Source organism: Chinchilla lanigera, unplaced genomic scaffold (assembly GCF_000276665.1).
Source record: "Chinchilla lanigera isolate Chin_1 unplaced genomic scaffold, ChiLan1.0 scaffold00006, whole genome shotgun sequence".
NCBI classification, from domain to species: Eukaryota; Metazoa; Chordata; class Mammalia; order Rodentia; family Chinchillidae; genus Chinchilla; species Chinchilla lanigera.
This window is the reverse complement of record NW_004955407.1, coordinates 13,388,388-13,408,236: the sequence shown is the minus strand read 5'-3', so window position 1 is coordinate 13,408,236 and position 19,849 is coordinate 13,388,388. Positions and strand designations below refer to the sequence as shown.

General features: G+C 33.2%; 1 protein-coding gene across 5 annotated transcripts in view; it reads right to left on the bottom strand.

The window, feature by feature from the left end:
* The window catches only part of Robo1 (roundabout guidance receptor 1), an 891,813-nt gene that overhangs the window by 77,487 nt on the left and 794,477 nt on the right, over positions 1 to 19,849 (bottom strand). For all 5 annotated transcript variants that reach the window (XM_013503701.1, XM_013503711.1, XM_013503704.1 and 2 more), the window contains 3 exons: positions 8,377 to 8,385; positions 4,005 to 4,129; positions 515 to 686 (listed from right to left, as the gene is read on the bottom strand). In XM_013503701.1, coding sequence (XP_013359155.1) covers positions 515 to 686; positions 4,005 to 4,129; positions 8,377 to 8,385 — 306 coding nt within the window. The remainder of the gene's footprint in view (positions 1 to 514; positions 687 to 4,004; positions 4,130 to 8,376; positions 8,386 to 19,849) is intronic.

Genomic DNA, 19,849 nt, shown 5'->3' with positions numbered 1-19,849 from the left:
TTTTGAAATTGGCAATACTCTATCTTATACATTTGTGTTTTTCCTTATTGTTATATATTTGCAATATATTTGGTATTAATTGATCATGTGCAGGAGAACTGACAGAATAAGATCAGACTGTTAAGAAAAACTTGTTCATCACCATGTGGGATGAGTTGTTAGATTTTGGGTTTATGACAAATTCATCTTCAATCCTTCATTTAGAAAACCAGAGAGAGGGTAATTTCTCTTGAATTTATAAAATAACACCTTGTTTTCTAAAATCTGAAAACATTCCTATGTACAGCTTTCAGTATAAATTTTTCCCTGGATAATTAGTATGGTTTTATGAACCTGACTTGACACTAGGAATTCACAGGAAATTTAAATAACAGGAAGAATTCTGGACTTGTTATTATAATATCAACACCCTCTTTGGTTTCATGCTGAAATATTCATAAGAAAGAATGTACAGTTGGAAAGAAATACATTTCTGGAACAGAGTCGGACATTTTTAAACAAATCTTTACTTTACCATCAGTAACTTCCAAGTATGCTTTCGTGATGATACTTCCGGCGACATTTAAAGTCTGGCAGATATAATAACCAACATCAGATCTCTGGACATTGGTAATAGTGAGGTCACCAGTCTGGGAGACAGAAAACCGGCTGGATAACTGTGGTGGTTTGTATGAGAAAAGCAGATTCTACACCCCAGAATTTGGGAGGAAAGAATAAAAATAGATTAATTGCTGGGTTCTAATATTTTGGCAGAGTTAAATACACATTTATGAGTATATGCATCAGTATAAACAGACATACAGATATATTTACAAAAATATGCTATGCATTCATCACATACCCACATATAGCTCTGTGGGCATATACAAATATGTATTATTAAGCACAAATCGAGTTCCGTGATACAACTTTAAATGCAATCATGTAAAAATCTGAGTAAACTGCAGATAGTGATTTGTTTGTTTGTTTGGTTTTTGTTACTGGGAATCGAACTCAGGACCTTGCACTTGCCAGGCAGGCGCTTATGCCGTTGAGCTATCTCCCCAGCCCTAAACTGTAGATACTGATACTTGTTTTTATAACAATTAGTTTTGAAACAGTGCTAGATATATAATGACATTAGCTAAAGTTAGAGTTGAAATTACATGTTTAAGCAAACTGACAAAAGCCTGATGATATATTAATGATTATTAATATCATAAACCTGAAGACCTTTCTAAAATCTGTAAATAGTGTTAAATTTAAATTCATTCTGATAAATTCCAGCACACCATTTGGCACATTTGGCAAACGACAAGCATCGGTTAGCTGTCTACTCTAAATGCCCAGAAACGTTCATAGTTATTGTTCTTCTGAGTCCCCTTAAATAGTAAGCATATATGTTTTAAATATTTTTAAAAATTCATACACTGCATTGAGTCAAAAGATCATTCTTCTTAGGGGTGTATATTTCATACAGAATAATGCAGTATGTCATAAAATAAAGTTGCTTTTTTTTTCAAAGTTTATGTGCCTTTCAGCATACATAATTTTATAAGCGACTAACTACTATTCCATGGATATATGCCTAATGACAAAATTTTAGGAAAAAGATGGTATGTGTCATTAAACTAAATCAAAACATTTTTTGAAAATTTACAGTTCAACATAAATGAACCATCTAAATATTACTTTATTGGGGAAGACGGGTTATGGAATTGAGGCCTAATTGGCCTCCTCGGTGAGTGTAAAGGAGAAAGGTAACATGAGGGATGCTGGCGCACTGCAGGTTCAAGGTTAAAGTTTATACAGCTGAGATTAAGTTCCGCAGTGAGCATGTATTAGTGCATATTGGAAGGCAGATCAGTTTTTTGTCGCTTTAATTGCTTGTACCCATTTCTGGGTGAATAACAGCAAGATGAGCCAGAGACTTGGGGCTCCTCTGCCCAGTAGAGACAAGATCCTCTTGGCTGCCTGCATGTTAAACTGCCTCTGTGTCTGTTTGTCTTTTGTCCTTGTGCATCCTTAGGACAGAGGAACAAACTAGCGCAGGACTAAGCCCCTATGAGTGGAACCTTGGGTGGGGAAAGCTCGGAGGGGAGGGCTGGTTCCCCATGGGTGGAGCCTGGGAAAGGGACCTGGGACGGGGGCAGACCCAGCCCCCTGGGTCTGCTACACTTCATAAAGAAAATTTTCTAACAGAGGTACCATTCTTCATACGTAGATTTTCTTCTATAGTCTACTTCCAATTCTTCATACTATATTAAAACATGTTGCTCTTTTCTGTCTTTAATATACTGTTTGAAAATTTAGGCCCATGAAGCCAAATGGAATATGTTTGAATCCACAAGATACTAGAAGGCAAATAATCATAAACATATTACAATCAAGTCAACATGTACCAAAATAAAAACAAAAGTGGACTTGATGGCACTCCCTACAAAAGTTTCTTAAGTTCAGTGAGGAAACTACCTGTTAACAGTGTACAAATGCACATTAGAAGCAAGGGCATGAAAAGAACATCCAAAATTGACTCAAGCAAAACTAAGAGGTTAATAAAAGCTCTATTAAGAATTAATGAGAATTATCTCTTACATGTATCAAAAACAAGTAAAGTGTAATATGTTGCCTTATTGAAGAAAGCAAGACATAAGACGTTTTAAAATACCTTCTTTATTAAAGTGAAGCCCTGTAGTGAGTTTGAATCAATACAGAATATAGATTTCTATATTTTAATTTAACATATTAACAAAGTCTGGCTTACAAAATGTTTAGAGAATATGATTTAATGGCAAATGGTCATCGTATTTGAGAAATTGTTTTCTTTCCACTCGTAGGGGCTTAGTCCTGTTGCTAGTTTGTTCCTCTGTCCTAAGGATGAACAAGGACAGAAGACAAACAGACCCAGAGGCAGTTTAACATGCAGGCAGCCAAGAGGATCTAATCTCTACTGGGCAGAGGACCCCCAAGTCTCTCTGGCTCAGTTTTGAAAAATATACCTCGTTTTTTCATATCTGTACTATCATAAAGTTTAACTTGTAAATTAGGCAAGCAATAAAATATTCACAATGAATACTTCTTTCATTTTTTTTACTTTAAAGAGAATAAAAAAATAAAAAAATAATAAAAACAATATAGAATTTTAAAACAAGATGATAGGAAATGAACAATAGTTGTTATATTGCATATTTTTATCTTCAAAGTAGTTGTTCAGATTACCAGATATAGGCATGCAAAACTGATCAAACAATTAAGCATTAACTGTTCCTTTGAATAAGCCAATAAAAATTAGTAGCACAATTATCTTAGCTACCTTCTGTATACATATATATATATTTCTTCTTTCTTTCCTCCCTTCCCCTATCTACTAATAAAATAATTATGACAAACTATAATAAAAACTTTAAAAGAGCGGCTGGAGATATTGCTCAACAGCACAAGGGCCTGCCTGGCAAGCCCAAGGCCCTGAGTTTGATTCCCAGTACAAAATAGATGAATGAATGAAATAATGAATTAATAAATAAATCAATAAAGCTTGAAAAGAGAATATATTGAACTATTTTTATATGACATCAATGCTAAAGAGAATTTCACATAGCTTAAAGATTCAGAAGCCACTTCCAATTCCTGATGCTTTTAGAGAAATCACAGTGGATAATTAGCATCAGTTTAAAATAGATGTAAATATCTCTATGTAATTCTAGATATCTGAATAACAAAAATGATAGTGATTTATGTTGAGAAATAAAGAGGTGTTTTTAATGTGGCAGAATTAAAAATACAAGTAACACTTATTTGATAAAATAATGACATCTATGAGTCACCCTGTGAACCAAAACTAGGAAAGGAAGCTTGCTTGGAGAATTAATGCAATTTTGTCTCTCTCTCATTCTGAAATTATCAGGCCACTCAGATTTCTCGATTCTGTTAACCCGACACCTGCATAATTATGTAATGCAGTGGGTTTTCTTCTCATAGACCTGGCACCCTTCTTCACTAATTAAAAAATTAGAGAAAGATTGTACCTGACTCCCTTCTCTCCTCCAAAATATAGCTGGTTGAGGGTTTCCAGTTGCTTCACACTGAAAAGTCACAGTTCGTCCTAAGGCAACAACCTGGTCACGGGGTTTCACCACAAAATGAGGAGGTTCTGAAGGAGATGAAAGAAATTACACTGGATTAAAGCACACAGTTATGTCCTAACTGAGACATTTCCTTCATATCCTTAGTTCAGCCCTCATTATATACAATATGCTACGTAGAACAGTAACACTGGACCGGTTCTCATCCTTCAATTTGAAGTCAAATTGGTAGGTGCATATGTGTAGAATGAAACAGACTTGTCTTGTGAAGAGGCTTTTTATTATTTGACCTCCTAATATTAACCCTCATATTTAAAATGATTCTTGAGCTACAATCTGACCCTTTCCATTCAAAGTGAACGTGAAATTTGTATGAACAAATATTATCTTTTCTTATTTAGGGCTGTCTAAAGGTGCATGAACTTTAATCATACAGACAAGGGGTTTCTGAGGCAGGCAGGTTCTGAAATTACTTTAATTTAACTCAAAAGCCCCATGCAAATTATAACCATTTAAAATCTTCAGTCCAATTACTTGAATAGAAATGAATTTGAAGAGGTAGTGGAGTCGAATGCCTCCTTCATTTACATACGCAAGGGCATGTTCAAACAGAATATATATGGAAATGAGGGCAAATTTGAAACATCTGCTCATCCTGACATTATAAATACTGCCAGCTTTGTCCAAACTGTTTGATTTATACAGACTTCAACGGCCACTTCATTCAGCAGTAAATAGAGTGTCAGAAAATTATGTCAGTTACATTGGGAGCAATGGCAGCTGAAAACGTTAGGTGTATGGACGGAGCCCTGGGGGGCTGGGGGGGATGCTTGTTTTTGAGCTGATCTTCATGCCCAGGAAATTGTGCCCTGAATGTAAGTGTTTTCTACCTACTGTTTACACTTTTCTAATCCATTTCTTATTAGCTATCAGAAACACCTAGTTATTATTCTCTCTCATTTCATTTCAACTTGAAGTGGTTTAACATTTTCAAGCAGACATTTAGCAGTTTACATGGGGCTGGGCTCTTCTTATCTTCTTTTTAAACTTTTAAAAAATGTATTCTCATTTACTTATGTCATTCACTTATGGAAACTCCCTAAAGTACATCTGAATCAAAGATTCGATTCAGATTGTGAGATACAGATTACGCTCACAAATGTTACTGTTCTATTCACACTCTGTGATTTTTTTCTACTAAAAGTATTTTAAAGGACGTTTTTCTCTTACTTAATGTTTTCTGGTCACCTCTGTCTGATGTTTATACACATTTATAACAATATATCATATTACACCTAGATACATATTGTAAATTTATGCATTTGTAAAAAAGAGCTGGCATCTTCCGTACCGTGGGTACTAGAATACACAAGTTATAAAGGACATTAAAGGTGATGTAATATACATATTAATCCTAAGTATTTGAAAAAATATAGAACTCCTTTAAAAAGGAAACATCAAATGACTTGTCTAAGGTTGCATGATGGCAACGTGAAGAAACTAATTAGATCTCCTAACGTCTAGATTACTGTGCTTCCTTCCATGCCTTTCTTTTTGTTTTAAATTGAAGTTTCGTAGAAATTGTTCCATATGACTAGAAGATTATAGGAGTGCTGGAAAATCAGGTCAAATGCTTTCAAATACCCTCTAACTTATAGAGAAGAAAATATAAAATTAGGAGACACAGTTTAAGTTCAATTTGGTAACACTGAAGTTATAATTTTTTTAAAAAAACTGTGATCATAATTGAGTGGTTTACTCATGAATTTAGCAAACACTGTCATTACCCAGGTATAATAATAGACATGTTCACCACTGCTTAGGGATTTTCCTCCAGTATAAATCTATACAGGAGCATTCTATTCCTGAGCTGAGGATTGGAATAACTGACATAGAAATCAGACCAAGAAATTGAATGGATTGACCAATAATAAACTGAATCCAGACTACAGTTTGGTTTCTTTCAATAAAAGAAAACCAAATGATTAATTAGATGAGTGGGAGAATATGATTTTCCAATATGAGAGGAACTTGAGTAGGAAAATATAAATACTCAAACCATTTAGTCAAGTAAAATCTTTGGGTGGTCTCTTCCCTAGATCTCAGGAACATGTCAAAGAATGTGTGCCAGAATCTATTTTTCTTTTATAACATGCCAGTTCTTGCAAACCTCAAAGACTTACTTACTCAGGAATAAGGAACACAAACCCTTATGCTAACTACATTTATTGTGAAGCAATCCTGTCGCACAGTATATTTGCCTGGAAATGAATTTATTGCATTTTCTAGGCATATTCTCAAGCCAACATCAACAGTGACATCAGCCACAAGATATGTCTTAGAAATAAAACTTTTAAAAAATCCTCTTCAGCTGGGTGTGGTGACATGTGTATGTAATACCATCTATTCAGAAGACTGAGGCAGGAGAATTGATTGAGGTCAGAAATTTGTGGCTAGCCTGGGCAACAGAGTAAAAACCCAGCCTCTGTCTCTGTCTCTGCCTCTGTATTTGTCGATCAGGAAAAAAAAAAAAAAGGACAAAAGAACCCTCTTCTATCTAATGTAAATATCTGATGTGGCTATATCTCTATATCTCCAAGAAAAATATTTTAATGGACTAAATGTGTCTTATCAATCTTCCATTGTTACCCACCTATTTAGAATCAGAAGGTCATCATATTACCTAATTGATGTCTATGATGATATAGTGGAATGCTTTTTAAGCTAAAATATTTATTTAAATTTTGTACAATAAAAATACTTAAGTATAATTACCATGATTTGGAAAATTGGGCAAAAAGGACAAACAAAAATTCACTCACAATTCTATCATGCATATTGGATAATATGAACACAGTTTTAAAATATTTACCAAAAATATCACTTGAACGGCTGTTTAATAATCACTACACAAATTACCTTACATTATTTAAACAGATTACTGCCTTAAATTTAGATGTTTATCATTTTCACTGTTAAAGATAATAGTAAAGTTGATACCTTTCTCTTAAATATAGTCAGAATTATTTCTTACAGTTAAAATTACAGGTCTTCAAAATATGCAAAGACCTAGAGAATATTTAAGAGAAGAGCTACATTATACCTAACCATATGTTTTATCAACTGATACCTTCACCAAAAGCACACAAAGTGACTTATATGTTACAAATATATTTTAACATTTAGTTAATACTCCTACCCTGTTTAGGCAGTATTTTTTGCTACTGTTTCAAGATTTTATAACATTAATAGTATATACATGTAATACATTATACAAACATTCAACTCCATTATCGTACTATACCTTCATGCCTTTATTTTTTATATGTGTATTTATATGTAATTATTTTTTATATGTGTATTTATATGTAATATTCATCCATCTATAATTTTGATTGGATAGTATTACACAGAAAATATTTGTCTCTTAAGCAGCCAGTTTTTGCATCATATATATTAAAGAATCCGTCCTACCCATAGTAATACGCACTATAACTGTAGTTATAGGCACATGCCTTTTTCACTGAGAAAATAGTGAGACAGATTTCTTGGGATGAAAATTATTCTCTGAGAAACATTTAGCATAGCATACTCGTACAAAATTTTCTAAAGAAAAATTGTAGCAACCTGATAGAATGAATGGACCATCCCTGAAGGTAAGTGCTTAGAAACTGGTTCTTTATTTACTTAAGGACAAGTGTTTATCAAACCAAGTTTTGATAAACTTTAGCCATGCCAGGTGGTCATTTTATACCTAAAATAAAACTAATTTGACATAGAAAAATAAAATGAGTGCAAAACCTCTCAGTGTGAGGCCCTTCACCAGCGGGACTTTTAACAACTAGTACCAAACCATAGTTATAACTCAGACAGACATGCGTTTATGAACACATTTGGAAAAAACCCCTCCAAACTGTGCCCAGATTTTGCTCCAAAAGCATATGTCTAACTGCAATTTGGCACATACTTTTATTTATTGGATTTTATAAGATACAAATTGCAATGTCACTTAGCTAAGATACAGTTCTATCACTCATTTTATCATTTATTTCAGGAAAAAAGAACTTAAAGGGTATAGGTTATGTACGACTTAACAAGACATAAAGTTAGCAACCCCATTACCTTTACTCTTTGTCACAGTTACCCATATTCCTGCAGACTTTATTCTGTGCAGTCTGTCTTTGTGGCCAATGACAAGTGAAACATGGAGGCTGATTGGTTGAAGGACATGGAAGGATATGGATGGAAAGGGGAAGAGAAGTTCCAGTCACAGGGACACGATGATTAGAAGATGGCCAATAAAATGTCAACTTACCAGACCCAACTAAAACAAAAAGAAAGAAAACATGGAATAAATAAAAATAAGGAAACTTAAAATGAAACACAAAAAGTAATAGACTTAACAAGGATGTTTCCTTTGATGTAAAATGAATTATTAGTTTCTGGATGCACTGTCCCACACTACCCACGGGCGGACATTTGTTAGCATTGCAAGTATAATAATGATTAATTTTTTTAAAAATACAGAAACAAACCTCCAAATCTCTAGTATGATTGAATGGCAGAACGACCATGAATGACAGGTATACAATTATAAAACAGTGACCTGCTACCAGATGGCAGGTTAGATAATTATATATGTAACAGATTTAAAGACATTGTAAATCTTTGCTGGTAAGGCTACATGGAAATCGAAATCGAACATCTTTTAAAGAAAACGTGTTAAACTGCTGATCTTCATCATCAGATTAGTTTTCAGAAGGTTCATGCTGCCAATAACTTTACACTAAACTGACATTTCTCACACATGATTAAGAATGCAAAATACTCTATGATCTGGTTAAATGCAGATTATGACTGTATAGATCAGGATTGTGGTCTGAAATTTTGTATTTCTAACATGCACCAGGTGCTGCTTGTCTATGACTATAAGTCAAAAAAAAAGGTGATTAAAGAGTATTGCACTTAAATTCTTAAACATTTTTAAATGAGAGAATGTATGGAAAAGTGTGAATAAATTATGAAAACAAAAGTTACATAACTCTATAAATTATTGGCACATTGCCTGTTTATATTGTTGAAACATTAGGCATTTTAATATAGAATGTTCAAGTAATATATACTTTAAATACTGGAAAACAATTATCTTGCTTCTCTCTTTATTTTAGAAATAAAGGTAAATTACTTTCAAGCGTAGAAAGTTCTCCATAATAGTACAGCAGAAACTGACACTATTTTTAACACAAATAAATAACTCTCATGTCTGTCAGCAAGTCAAAATTAATTAGACTTGATACTCATTCCTATCATTTAAATAAATGCCAAGGATTGCCATATGAAATACTACAATTATAAATCGAAGACAAAAGTTTTCTGGCACATTTTTGCCACATATAAACAATTTTAAAATAACTCAAGAACATCTCTTAACTCTTATATTTCTTTGGATAGAATGAAATAATTTTCAGTTTTTGTCACCTAAATAAAAAGTTATTCATGATTTTCACTCGCTCATGTTACAGAAGTTTTAAAAAAATCATGACATAGCTTTAATGTTTATTTTAGCATCACTAACTACACTCAGAGACACGGTGGATATAACATTATAACATAATTTGATACCTCAAAGATAGTGTCTTTTAAATGACAGAAACAAACATCTAGGAACTACTAAAGACAGAACATAAGAAACTGACACAGTAAACATTTCTTTGAAGCAACAGAAAGTTATAGAATTATCTTCTGGACAAATTTGTGAAAATAAACCTGATCTCATCAGACTAATGTCTAATCAGGAGATTAGAGAAAGGATTCCTACTTATTTTCAGTAACTCAAAATTCCTTTAAAATGTTTAAAAAAAATATAACATATTTAAAATAAGATAATTACCAGGAAGCAACTCCTTGCAGAAATAAAAAGTACCTCTTCCTTAATGATAATTATTATCAATAATCAAGTCATATAATTAGAATATTTCTATTAATTAATATTCTATATAAGAATTTCAGGCTGATGCACTGGCATATTATATCAATGACAAATGATAACCAGAAAGTATTCTATAATATACTAATAACCTTAAAATTTATCTAAGACCATCTTGTAATAGAGAAGCTTCTCTAGCAGCAGAAGTTTTTGAGAGGACTATCTTATATGATGTAAGCTTTTAACAACCATGATTAGCAGGAAATGATTCCTTTTATCCTAATGAAAACCTGTCTGTTCACAGTTTTAACCTGATTTTCATTTGTTCTAGTTTTAGTAAATAAAAAAAAAGCCAACATATCTCTACCTAAAATCCTTTTACTCACTTAAAGAAATCCCTAACTTTCTCTCCCCGCAAAGTAAATTATACAGATTTCTTTTTCACATACTTCCCAATGCTCTACATGTCTCCAAGGGTGAGGTAAAAGACGTAAAGACCAGAGACCTTTCTAAGAAAATAGAAGAGCTCCTATTGTCCAGTGGGATATGTCAGAAAGAAACAAACACAAAAGGCAGAGTAACTTGGAAACTGTTCATCCATTATTCTCTGAAGTTTTAAGTTAAGGGGGCTTCACACCTACTTTTCTTGTAACTCTCCTTAATTTTTCTTTCTGCTTTTAAGACAACTCTATCCCGATTCCCTTTCTGTTGAAGAAAGAGGAAAAGCCTATCTGTCTCTGTCTGTAATAAAACAATAAAACTCTGAAGTGTTGGCCCTGGAAGAGACCTTAGAAGTTATCTGCCTAATCATCTTCTTTCTGCACAGGAAAACAGAAAATCTAAAGAGTTAAGTAATATTCTCAAGGTCACAGATGGCTAACCAAAGACAAGCTTTCAGGTCTCTTGACTAAATGTCTCTATAAAAACTGTCCTACTGATTAGTCAGGGGAGAACTATACGCAGTCAAACACAAAATATATTAGATTTTACATGTAAACTTCACAGTACCTATTCAATTTAAAGTCACTGTTACCAAAATCACTATTACACACACATATAAAATCTATTTTTAAAAAACCTCTCATGAACTAAAAATCTTTAGAACATGGAGCTATATTCTTAAAAAGATATGGAAAACTAACAGGTAATAACAAAAGCAGATGAAAAACTACTCGAAATATTTACATCTTTACAATAAAAAGTAATGCAGTCATTTCAGAGTGAACTAATTTTAATCCTTCCATGACATGAAATCATTATAAATTGAATAAAATAGATCTCCTTTTGAAATGCAAGAAAAAATTATCCTTTGGCAATAGGTATTTTTAAAGTAAATAATTAGGAGGATAAAATAACATTTAAAAGTGAATACATTTAAGAGATTAAAGTTTATTTTACTTCTGTTTTTTCTTTTTTTTGTTTTTTTTTTGTTTGTTTTTTGGTTTATTTTACTTTTAATACATCAACATCATAAAGTGTCTTCAGTGACAAGTCTAAATTTTCTTATATTGCAGAGATGAGGGAAAAAGTGACAAATTAGGGAATTTTACATGAGGCTGAGTTTGAACAAAAACCACAGTTTTCATCTGGATTACATCTTCTTGGGGAGAGAGGAGATTTAAATGTATCAAAATTCATATAACACATATAAATTATATTTATTGTGATCATACTATATTTAATTAATAATTATGAAATTCTCTGGTCCGTTTTGGGTAGGGAAGAGAAAAAGGATAGCTATTTAAAAATACTGGGAGACATAAAATAGTACATAACTGACAATTTTTTAAAAAATAACTTGAAAAGTTTGGGAGAATTTAGTTTTCTTTTTCTATCACACATACATAGACTAAAAAGACTCATCAATTTTTGAATGCAACATCAAAGACTCCAAATTATGGAATTATTTTGAAATATTCGATAATCTAGGAATGTGCACTGTTCAGAAAATAATCTGTAAGTATATATAAATAAGAAAAGAATCCAAGAGAAGATAGAAGGAAGGAAAATTGGAAAGGAGGGAGGGAGGAAGGAAAGGAAGAAGGAAGGGAGAAAGGAAAGGAGGAAGACATCAAGAATCAAGGAAAGGAAAGAAGAAGGAGGACAAAACAAGAAGCCGGGAGATTAGGGAGAAAGAGCCCCCTCAATTTCTTCCATCTGCTTGTCATATTCGGGAAACATGAGTCAAAACAAAAACGGTCACTGGAAGAATTATGTGAGAACTAGAGGAAAAGACTTTTCGGGTCTGGAAAGTAAATTAGCTAAACAGATATGTAAGAAGTCTTCAGATTAGGTCTAATAAACACAGAGATGAGCCAGTTTTGACGACTTGCACCAGAAGAGACTGGGCCTAAGTAATAGGATGAACACTTAGGCGAAGTAGAGAAAAGAAGCAGTTAACAGTAAAGGTCGTTGAACCATGAATTGGTTGCCAACTGTGATGTCTCTAGAGGTCTTTAAAAACAGGATTTATTTCCATTTGGCCACACTAGTTTAAATACAACCTGTCTGGCAAAAGCAGAAAGAAGTTGAATCTCAAAGTGCTTTCTACACTGTTTAAAACAACAGCCTTTCAGAGGCAAAGCAAGATAACTGGTACATACACATGCCACAGTTGTTTCCCTTCAGACTGTGCATGTGCAAATACATAGTCCACTAGAAAAAATCCTCCAAAATATTCTTTACAAATAATAGCATCTTAAATTGATGATGTACTTGACACAGAGATAATATGATAAATTCAGTAAATATCAGAAAATCCCAAGAAAATAAAATATCTGCATAGGTATTATGAAATAAAGATTAAGATTTAAGGATTTTCACACTAAGATCTCAATATTTAAATCATAATGGTATATACATATATAATGTATATATATTTTTATATATGTATATATATTTGAATTTCTCTTTGGAAGTTAAAGTACTGAGGTTTATTACTATTAGCCATGGGCCATACAATGACTTTAAAATATAATGGGAAAGATTGCCAAAGTATATGGGTCTGATAATTTACATATATAAATTCCTAGTATGAATTATGTGGTTTAGAGTTAAGCAAATTTATCTACGGTAAGACCAATCTTATTAGTGAACTGAAGACATCAGCTCTCTTGAATTGAATACAAATGAAATTGCCTTGACTCTAAAATTCTTCTGTAATTTATATGTACTGGCTTCCATTACTAATTGGCTAGTTTCTAACAAATCCTTACACTGAGGTGATTAGTTTTCCTTCTCATCTACAGTGAACACCAACATTCAGTTAACAAATTTGTCAGAGTACAATTGTAAATGCCACATTCCAGAGAATATGAATGAAGTAAAATAGACAGTTACAAAATGTTTTGGGAAAAAACTCATTTTCACTGAAACAGAATAGTACTCAAATTTTCAATGAGGGCAGGCACCTATATTTGAACTGAGAAAACCCAATCTCTGGTATACTAGAGAAATTAGACATACTCATGAATGATAACATCATTAACAATTAAAAACTCTTAGGAAATTCTAATACTAGGTATGATTTCTTTCTGAGAGAAAAGAATGAGTTTAACATAAAAGCCTGTCATTATGTCTTTCAATTTTTCAGACATAAAAATAGAGTAAAAGGTGCATTTTTACAATATGTTTAATGGATACATAAAATACTCTGAACTTTTCCCCTCCACTCAAAGTTCTCTCATTATCTGTGGAACAATGGTTCTGAGGGGAATTATGGTCATCTCCCCTGAAGTGGGAAGGGAAAGGGAAAGGCACGTTGCCGTGTGTAGTGGACAGAGCCTGTAGACACTAACACACATCCTGCCATGCATGAGGCAGGCATATAACAGAGTAGTCTGGCCCCAAATGTCGTTAAGGTTAGCACTGAGAAACCTTGCTGTAAGCTATTTCTGTAGTTTAAAGTTTATCAGAACAGGTACTGACAAGCATCCTGTTCTTCAGTTTATACACAGAACCTTGTAAAATAACTGACATAATACAGGTACTCAGAAAAGGTTAATTAATATTCCTTTTTTCCTTCCTTGCTTAAAAAAATCCCCACTTTTCTATATGGCAGAGTTATTCCACACTGCTACTTAATTATCTGTCCATTAAAGAAGCCGAGATTCCAAAGCAGATATCCAGTGATTCATGGCAGCGTACATGCCATCTGACTCTGGATTTCAGGATCATGATTGTGATGGTAACAATTCCCTACCTCACTCCTAGGAAAGCGAGAAATCTAGACCTTCCCACTTCCTCTTCCTTGAAATGCACAACCAACTTTTCAATTTCCCCACTTTTATTTTGCAACTAGTTGTGATTCTTCCTGCTTCCTCCTCTATTGCTGTTACTCTGTCCACACTGAGAAACAATGTTTACCTGAATTAATATCTTGCTATCATCTAATCTCATGACGCAGCGAGAGTGATAAAACAAAATTTGACAAAACAAAATCAATCCAATTAAGTACCTTTTTGCAAATTCTTTCAATATGATCCCATTTGTCTTAAAATAGAGAGCAAAATCCGTAATATGGCTTTGCTGTTGTGGCCTCACGTCTCTTGTGTTGCCTCACGTCTGTTCTCTGCTTCCCTAATGGAGCCCCATGGGCTGTGCAGATTTAAGTACCGCAAACTCCATCTTACCCCAGTTTTCCATGACAGTATTTATTTAACCATTATGTTTGCCATTATTTCTCTAGAATTTTTTAAGTGAAGGATGATACTTACCTGTTAAGTATCTCTTTAAAGTGAGACAAATGACTATAATATTTTATAGCCCAAGAGAGAGCATTTGTCTTGTATCTTTGTGAGTCTAATTTTCCTATCTGTGGTAGTGTACATACTTGTGTCTATATCTCTTCTGCCCTCAGCTATAATAGGCTATGTAAAGGCTGCATCCATGTCTTATTTATCCATACAACTTTTACAGTGCTCAATATACGCTTTTATAGATAGAAAGTGCTCAGGAATGTATTTATATGAAAAATTGGAATGCCTACCTTAAATGGCATACTTCTTGAAAGTCATGAAGTTAAGGGATATGATGATATGATAAAAACATTACTCAGCTATTATGGTTTAGCTCTACACTGCCCCCTCCCCAAATCTCATCTGTTTGAAGCAATGCTTTTGAAAGGTGGTTGGATCAGGGGAGCTCTATGTGGTGAACCTGGCTATATGCACTGAATGTACAGTTAGGAGGTAGGGCCTCGTTGGAGGTGGGTCACTGGGGGTATGACCTGGAAGGATGTACTCTTGTCACCAGCTTCACCCTTCATTCTATGCTTCTGGGTTACCAAAAGTTGAGTAACTTCTTTCCTTCATGCTGGTCCACCAGACCATTTCTGCTTTGGAGCCAGCTGGCTAGTGCCAGAATCCCTCAAAACCAGAAGTCAAACTGAACCTTTCTTCAAGTGGCAGGGGTCAGTTCTTTTGTCTCAGTGGTGGGAGACTGATTAATGTACCAACTGACAATGAAGCATCTTTGGGTCAAGATCCTTTCTGAAAGCAGTGAAGTTGATGATCCTGTAGGAATTGTGTAAATGTTCTTCCTTGGTTTAATAATAAAACGCCATCAATGTTAGCTACATGTCAGATCAGATATTAGAAACCTCACCAGAAGTAACTCAGTATTCTAATTGTGCAAACCTTTGGTCACTTTCTGAAGGTTACTCAGCAAGTAAGAAAAGGAGAATTGGAATCTAACTCTCTTTGGCACTTGAAATCATTCTTTTAGTACATGATGTTTTTCATTCTCTTTTTTAAAAGGGAGTTAAGTAATACTATAATGTACTTTTGGTCCTAAAATGATTTTGTTCCATGACCTAAAAAATGACTTTCAATGAGAAATTATTTGAAATATCCAATGTGTGCATTAATATAGTAAATAAAAATAATAAAATCTGTAAAATGGCAAATTTCAGACATCAAGTAAAGATTGAGGGGAAGAAATAATACTTGTTGCATTCTATTTTCTCATAGCAACAATGTCAAAACAGCCAATTGCATCTTGGAAAACTGATGTGATGTGATTTAGAAAAGTCACTGAAAATAATTAAGCCATATAGTCTAGAAATCAGTGAATGTAATTAGAGTTTGCTATTTAAGTATAAAGCTATGTTTAATGTCAGTTTTCTCTTTTATAAGATAGTGTCAAAGTAAATTATTTGTAAACCCCCTTCCATGTCTAACACTCGAAGTTTCAAAAACTCACCACAGAATTCATTTAAGACTTACCAACAAGTAATATAAACCAAGTCAACATTATTTATCAATTATATTTAAATCTGTACTAGGTATATTTTTGAGAGTAAAAGTCCTAAGGTAAAAATACAAAAGCAGTTCTCACATCTCTTTATTAATGGCCTAAAAATACTGCTTGCAATGATTACTCTATCCACAAAATTAACTTTAAAAAGCTTCTTTGTGAAATGGCCCATCTATCAGGTTTAATTGTTCAGTTCTCTAAATTCTCTCCTAATAACTTCAACCACACAAAACGAATGTCTTGAAGCCAAATTTAATAACCACCTAAGGATTTTCCTACCCACATAAATCTGTAATAATGCAATTATTCAGCTATATTTTGTATTATACTTATTTTGGTAATTTTTGCAGGCATGTTTATTCTGGCACATTATTTATCAAGTCATGAGAATAACAGTTTAAAAGCAAATGAAAGTTCTCATGGTATTTTAATCAGTTTTGCGAACTTTAGGTATAGTAGTTCAAAATGTTTATTTTCAATTTTTACAGGAACCTTTTAAAAAATTAAAATAAATACTTTTTAAATGATTAAAATAAAGCTCAAAGAATTCCAGATACTACATAACTATAAAGTTAGCTATTTTGTAATGATGACCTGATGTTTGGAGTATGCTGAAATGATTTAGTTCATTTGGGAATAGTGAATAATGATCAGCATAATCATTCATGCTGTGTATATTTATCTTAATATTTTAAATTATGACAAAAATACAAACTCAATACAAATGATAAATGAAATGTCAATTCTTCAATTGTCTTATATTTTTAGTTTGATCAAGGTTCATCATAAGCAGTAAGTATGCTTAATATACTTTATAATTTTCATGGAGTCTCTTTTATAGAGGATAATCTCAATCTATATCCACATATTTCTGTATAAAATGTATTTCATATGAACTCAGGATGAATTCTTTTACATTAAATTATATCCAGTGCTCACTTTGGCAGCAAATATACTAAAATTGGAATGATACAGAGAAGATTAGTATGGCCCCCACACAACATGACATGCAAATTCCAAAAGACTCCATATTTTCCAACTGATCTTCCTTGTACACCAATACCTAGCTTGTCTGGCTGTCATAAACAATACTACAGTCCATTATGGAAGACCTGGGTGCTAGGCCAAACAAGCTGTGACATTTCATCTCTTATAAACAGAAGAGGTAGGATCTTGGGATAGACTAATAGCTCAAAAGTCAGCTACACCTAGAAGACATCCTGAAAAGTAGTCATTACTTAAAAAGGTCTTGATACTAGTACAGTGGTATCTCAGTTCATGAACTTAATTCTTTCCACAGTTCTGGTCACAAACCAAACTGGAGGAGAACTGAATTAAATTCATTGCTTAGGTTCAATGTTGACCTTACAAGAAACTTTAATTAGATTCTCATCCAATTCCATCAGTGACCAGAATTATGGAAAGGATTAAGCTTGTGGACTGAGTCACCACTGTAATAAAGCTACCTACGATAAGCAATTCACAAGTCTAAACACAGAGAACACATAAACAACAACAAAAAAATAGAAAATGAGAAATGACAGAAGCAAGATATACCTCAAAATGCCTAACTCCCCCAAAGCAAACTCAGGAGCCACTTGGGTTAGAAAAAATCAAGAGCTACGATAGTAGCAGAAATAACAGATGAATAAAACTCTTGACAAATTCAAAGAAGTAATAATTATACAAATAATTAAGGAGATGATGACCAAAATGAAAAAAATGGCTAGTGACTCTAGTGTAGATACAGATTAAAATTTAGAGGAGCTCAGAAAAGACACAGAAACCAAGAATGCCCAACAGAGAAAAGAACTGGATTCCATAAAACTGAATCAAATAGAAATTCAAGAGACTAAAAGTTCTATCCAAAGTATCAGAACAGAGTTCTATTCAAAGTATCAGAACAGAGTCAGCCAATGTGAAAACAGAATATCACATCTTTAGAAGACAGGGTTGTGGTTGGTGACCATCAAATTAATTTCTTAAAAAAGCAAGAAATCACAAAATATCAATCCAACAGCTTCTAGAAAATGTAAAGAAGACTAATAAAGATTAATTAGAATCAACAAAAATTCAGAAAATAGCAGAAAGGGCATGAAAAGGATCTGTTCACAGAAGTAATGGCAGGAAACATCTCAATCATGGAAAAAGAATTTGACATAGAGTTAAGTGAGGCATATAAAACTCCAAAGAACCATAATCAGAAAAAAAAAAAAACTATACCAATGCATATAATAGTTAAGACTCCAGAAATTCAACACAAAAGCAAGGTATTAAAAGCTGTTAGACAAAAGAAACAAATCATATACAAAGGAAAACCCATCAGAATCACAGTGGACTTCTCAACACATGCTCTTAACCAGGAAAGCTTGAAGTGAAGTACTTCAAACCTTATAAAAAAAGAAAGGGAAAAAAAAAAAACCTCCAACCCAGATTGACGTACCCTGAAAAATTATCTTTCTTGGTTTTCTTTTGTTTGTTTGTTTTGTTTTTGTCTTTTTGAGGCAGGGTCTCAGTATGTATTTCAGGCTTGCCTTGAACTGGCAATGATCCTCCTGCCTCAGCCTCTGAGTACTGGGATTACAGGTATGCACCACCAGTCCAGCTTGAAAAATTATCTTTTGAAATTGATGGGAATATAAGATACTTCTATGATAAAGAACATCTAAAGAAACTCATGACTACCAAACCACTACTCCAAAAAGTACTGAAGGATATTCTAGAAAAAGGCAGTTGAAGATTATAATGTCAAGAATCTTAATAGAATGCATTTACCAGGTGAGGCAAACAATTAAATAGAAGGGAAAGAAAGAGAACCAATGGGAAGAAAATAATATAATTACAAAGGTGAGTCAAAACTTATCAGTTATACCCATCAATGTGGATGGTCTCAATTTAATAATCATAAGAAACAGATTGGCAGAATGGAACAAGAAACAAGATTCAATGATATGATGCACACAAAAATACATTTAATTGAAAGAGAAGTTCACAGAAGAAAATCAAAAGGGTGGAAAACCATGATCCATACACAACATAATGCCACACCAAACTATATAAAACACTAATGGATATGAAAAATCAGAAAAGCACTAATACAACAATAACGGGGGAACTCAAAACCCCAGTGTCACAGATAGACAGATTGACTAGACAAAAAATCAATGAAGAAAAACAAGAATTGAAGCAAGCTTCTGAACAAATGGACTTAATAGATATCTACAAAGTGTTCTAATCAACAGCAGAATATACATTCTTCTCAGCTGCACATATAACTTTTTCAAAAATAAATCACATGCTAGCTTATGTAACATGCTTAAGTAGATCCAAAGGAATTGAAATTACTCCATGAATATAATCAGATCATAGGGCAATGAAATTGAAGGTAAATGGCAAAAGAAACTACAAAAACTACATAAACACATGGAAATTAAACAATACCCTTGTGAACAACCAATGAGTCAGAAATGAAATTAAAAGAAGTTAGACAATATCTACAATTAAACAGTAATGCCAATATGACATATTGGAACTTATGGAGGCAATGAAAAATGTCCTACAAGTGAAGTTTATAGCAGTGAATTCTCACATCAAAACAACCAAGCAA